Below are 5,493 nucleotides of genomic sequence, written 5' to 3' on the forward strand. Positions count from 1 at the left end.
ACATGCACACCCCCCCCCACCCACCCACCCCTTTATGTGTGTGTATAAGCTATTAGTCCTTACTTTATTTCTTTTAAAATCATTTTAATTCGTACTCATTGGAACTATGATACTTGACTTTACAAGTAGAAATAATAAAAATCTTATTTTCAAATCCATGAAAACTTTTCTAAAATAATTTGTTTCCCCCTCCCCCTCATAAAATATATATAATTGAATGGAATACCTAATAATGTGGTCTAAAGGTTTTATCAGTACTTATTTGGGACAGTCTTCATAATACTGTTATAATTTTGCCAACTGTTAGTAATATAGCCATCCCAAATTTATGCTAAAAAAATTCTAATATATTACTTTGTCTAAAAGCTGATATGGACTGATAGGATGTGATATGCTTTATACAGGGTGAAAAAAGCACTAAAAAGACTTTAATACATTAAATAAAGTTTTAGCCATTTCTTAGAGAGCAAATTAGCCTGCTATATCCAAACTATTTCTTCAGCTGTGGTTGATTCAGGAAGCGTCATATATCAGAGAGACACATTAATGTCAGCCTGAGTAGATGTTTACAAGAGTATAATTCTTGTAAGAGATCACAGAAACAAAGCACTGATTATTTTGAAGTAGAATATCTTAAATATTTTCTTAATTTATAAATTGTTTTTCTGAGTATATTTGCACAGTATGGAGACTGTTCAAGAACCATTTGAAAAATGCATGGCAACAATTAGCTTCAGAAGCTATTTTTTTGTAAGCATCTTGATTCCTTTTTGCCATATCACCAACTATAACAGCATGCACATCTCACCTATTGCTAGTAATTCAGAATGACACATGCAGTGAGACAAAACAAGTTATTTTCATGGTGTCCCTGAAATATTTCATTCTGTCAACTCCCTGGTTATGGGTGGGCTTTGATTACATGTTTCTGCTGTTTCCAGTAAAGCAGTTCGTTGCAAAGCTTCCAAATAGTTTAAGCTCTGCTGGAAATGCAATATATAATGGACTAGGGAGTAGGAGGAAGGAAGAGCAGAGGGAAGGCAATTCAAAAGGCCATTGGTGAAATGTTTCAGGGGAAAATAGTATAATCATCAGCCAACTAGTCAGGAAAAATGTCTGAGAATTACAGTATTAAGAGGAAATATTGAAACATCAACCTGATTCAGAGCAGCCATCAGAAGGGAAAAGTAAATAAGGCAGTGCATTGTGTTAGACAGCATACAGAATAAACGGTATCAGTGAACAATATAGACACTTTCTAGATTCATTCTAGGATTCCTTTGTGTGGAAAATGTTATTGGATCTCTTGCAACATGTAGAGCTGCTATAAAGATAAAACATGGTCCATAGGTATCTCACTTATGAGTAGGGGTGCACTGATAAATATTTTTTTTTGGCCAATACTGATAGCTGATGATTAACCAACCATATCGGTCGATACCAATCCGATAACTGCTGTTTAGTAATAGTGCAAGGCATTTTAAACTACTGACATAAATAAACTTTTTTTGTTTGGTTTGCATTTATAAACGTACACGCATACCTTCTGCCTGCTTTGGCCCTCAATGAGGAAGGCGGTGACTGCTTTATTCCCCCACACATCGCACCCTTGCCCATGGCTCCTATCTGCAGCCGTGCTCCCCACGCAGCCTGTGCTGCTGTCCCAGGCAGGTGGGGTGGACCCTTGTACACAGCTGTGCTGGGCGTGTTTGGAGCCCCAGAGCATGCTGATGCCTCAGTGCCAGCAGGCCCCACACAGCCAAGCTCCTGCAGCTGCTGGGGAGAAGCTGCTTTTGCAAAGGCACCCGGTGAAGCAGAATGTCCCTTGTGTGGCACTGTACCCTTCCTGCATGCATCCCAACATCTCTGCGGTAGCCCTGCTGCTCAGGCCCCTGCTGCACACGTGGCGCTGCTGTGACGGCAGCAGGAGCTGGTAACAGTCCCTTTGTTGCTGAGCACAGCACCCTGTGACCATTGCCTGGCACCCCCTCCCACTGCTCGCTGGGACCTGTAGTCTGCCATGGATTTGGGCCAGCAGTGGGGCATGGGGACCAGACTGTGCTCACCAGGGTGCACCAGGCACGAAGCTGTAATTATCGGCTACAATGACCAAAAAAGCTGATAACCCATAACATCATTTCTCCTTTTATTGGTGCCGATCCGATAGCCAACTGAGATATCAGTGCACCCTCACTAATGAAAACTGGGTTTTTGGCACTGAAGAGACTTGCAGGTGAAACAAAGTGGACTGTGTGATTGATGGAGGTAATAATTGTTACACTGATTAAGTTTTCCTAACCTTCAGGACCCTATGAGGTGAATAATAAATATGAGCAGAACTGATTCTCACAGAGAATAATGGAACTTCCCATCTTCATTTTTGAAGTCTTGTATCACTCTTCCCTCACATTTCCCTTCTCTTGGCCATCAGGGTCAATCTCAGTGCTGCATTGGTTTTCTGTTCCCCTCCTGCATTAAGTATCTTTTCCCATGCTGCATACTTATCTTGGAATAAGCTCTCAGCAGCACTGCTTCAGTTCCCCAGCCATTCCTCATTCAAATCATTCTTAGAGTTCCGCTTCCATTATTACAAACCTTAACAGTTCAAGATTAATGAGTCAGGCCCCAAAAACTTTGACTTAAAAAAGAATCCCAAAATTATTCTTTAATTTGTTGTATAGGTTCTCAGTTGTGAAGGTACACACACAAAATGATTATACTTTCATTTTACAAAGTATACACTTTTTAAAACACAAATTTATACTTTTTCAGTGAAAAGATCATATACTCATCTTGTTAAAGGATTCCGTCAGCTGGACCTTACAAAAAAATACCAAGTCTTGTGCAATTCTCGGATAAGATCACCGCAGTGGTAATGTTGCCTTTCTTCCAAGACCAGCAAACAAATTCAGATTATTACTTTTAATCATTTCTATTATGGTAGTGCCTACATAGCAACCAAGAACAGGGCACAGGTATGTAAATGCAGAGAAGCACACAGTCATTTTTGTTGGACAGGGACTGCCTCAGCCTTTACTTAGAATTTTACTTCTTCTTTTCAGTGCCCGTAAATCTTTGAAGTGACAAAAAACTACTGTAGCACAGGAGTTCCTGGCGTCTAAATTTTTAGAGGCCAATGGCACCAAAAGTGTCAAATTTTCATCATGTAATCTGTATAAAAGAGAAATTATCAGCATGACAGCTTATAAACAAACAGCATTATTTTTAAACTTGCTGCCCTTATTTAAAAGCAAGTCTAGAGTGGTTCAAAAAGCTGAATAATAGTTTTGCAGGTCAAAGTTACCCTTAGCATTCATGCAATAAGCACAATGGGAATGGGTATGCTGCCTGTTCTTATGATAAAGAAGTGCTTATAAAAATAGAAACATTGCTTGAAGCCACCAAATGAATCCTACTTGCCTGGTAGGCTGTAATGCAGGAACATCTATAGTTTTGTGTTGGACATAAATTATGACACAATCGAGCATAGAAAATATAGGTACCTTGAATACAAGTGTACTAGAAATATATGCAAACAGATGGAAAGGCTAAAAAGCCAACACAAAATCGGATGTCCCCTCGAGGAATCTAGCTCAGATGTGAGGGGCATGGATATCTGGGAGAACTTGCACAATGGACCAAAATCCCCAGCTGGTTGGGTGCGTGGCTGTGGAGGGAGCAGGGACAGTTGGCATTTTAATTACTGAAATACGAATCTAGCCGAAATGTTCTCTAAAGGACAGGGTTCCTACCACTACCCTCCATCCCCTCCTCCAAACTGCATGATTCTTGTGAGTCTCTCTGAGTTTGCTCAAAGCTTCTTTTTCTTCCCCCTAGTGGTTTTTAATTGGCAATACATCATACAAAGTCAGTGCTGCCAGTTCGTTTTTCTTCAGTGGCGTGTTTGTCGGAGTGATCTCTTTTGGCCAGCTCTCGGATCGTTTTGGGAGGAAAAAAGTCTATCTCACAGGTAATCAGTTGCAGCCATAACAAAACAAATGGAGGGAAATGCCAGTGTCTTGTTACTCCTTCAGGATCTGTCTCTGAAGAGCCTATGGCAGACTTTCAAATTCTGTAGAAATCTGTTGCTTTGTGCTGAGTTTTACAGGAGGGGGTTGCTTTTTCTTTCAGTACATACAAGGGACTTAAGTTAGGACAAGAACGTCCTATTTGGGTGTTCAGCTCATCCCTGAGAGGTCTGAGAAGTATTTAGGCACCCAGTTTGAGTAGGCGATCCCACTGTAGATGCTTAATCTTAAAAAATGGGTCTACTTGTTTGTTCTTGTGGTCATGATCCCCAAATATTTCACAAACTCCCAACTGTTTTTTACTTTCCACTTGGCTATCTAGTCTCCTAAAAGTTCCAGCTGTGAGTTTGTCATTGCATCTTCAGTCATTTATTTATTATTGGATGTTTGTCAGCCAAGCTGAGTTTTAAAATTCACAGACTTTATGGTCTGAACATGATCCACAGACTTTCTGTCTGGGAATTTAATGCACTACACCTGTATGTGGAGGAAAAAAATGTATATACTATGAAATCAATCAGTACTCTGTTTTCAGAAACCTGAAATACTATTTTTTAAAAGCCATGCGTTGACTTGGTACTGCCAAAGGTTGATGTTCAAGGTTGACCTTATACACTGAAAGTGCCTAGTAGCTACAGAACAAATTGCAGTGCAGGCTTCTAAGGATGAGAGAGAAGCTGTGGTCGTAGCCTGTACAGTCCTTTGTTTCTCTGCTCAGACTGCTAACAGATAGAAGGGCTGTGCAAAGCTTCAGTAGCCGATTTGATTTGGAGGAGATTCAGCAGCCAAATCTCTGCATCCGAATTGAATCAGGAGACTCATTGAAAGGTCTGAATCGATTCGGAAGCCTCAGGAGAGATTTGGAGATTCGGCCATAGATACAGGCAGCAGTCCTCACAGACATTGGACATAGCTACCTCCAGCTGGTAAGTCTGTTGGCATGGGACTTGGGGAGGGGGCCATCCGCCACTGCATGCCACTGGTCCGGGAGCTGCTCTTTTGGTGGCTTCTCCAGCAGCTCTTGACGCTGGTCTGGGAGGGCATGGGGGCGGGCGTCTGCCCCCGGATCTGTGCGGAGCGGGCTGGGGCGGGTTTCACTTTGGGTGGCTAGTCCCAGCTGCCCACCACCGGGCTGCGCTCCGCAGGGCAGGTGAAGCCAGGCCTGCGCTCCGGGTGGCTAGCCCCAGCTGCAGCCCAGAGCGCAGCCCTGGCTTCACCTGCCCCACAGAGTGTAGTGGAGTGGGGACTATGGGGGGACTGCACCCTGCCACTGGCCCTGCCTCAACCTGGGTGCACGCACCTGCCCCTATGCCTTGCTGCTGCTGGCCCAGCTGGGGCAGGGTGAAGCTGCGGCTTGTTTAGCAGGTGCAGGGAGGCTGGAGCAGCTTCTGCCACTATGCACTGCTTATCTGAGGTGGTACAGCATCACCGTCTCATGCCTCCCTGCCCTGGCTGGGCAAGCGGC

General features: G+C 43.1%; 1 protein-coding gene across 1 annotated transcript in view; it reads left to right on the forward strand.

Moving 5' to 3' along the window:
- The window catches only part of SLC22A15 (solute carrier family 22 member 15), a 36,755-nt gene that overhangs the window by 11,269 nt on the left and 19,993 nt on the right, over window positions 1-5,493 (forward strand). Inside the window, exon 3 of the mRNA XM_025211733.1 lies at window positions 3,838-3,970. Within this exon, the coding sequence (XP_025067518.1) occupies window positions 3,838-3,970 (133 nt within the window). The remainder of the gene's footprint in view (window positions 1-3,837; window positions 3,971-5,493) is intronic.

This window comes from Alligator sinensis, unplaced genomic scaffold (assembly GCF_000455745.1).
Source record: "Alligator sinensis unplaced genomic scaffold, ASM45574v1 scaffold344_1, whole genome shotgun sequence".
NCBI lineage: Eukaryota > Metazoa > Chordata > Crocodylia > Alligatoridae > Alligator > Alligator sinensis.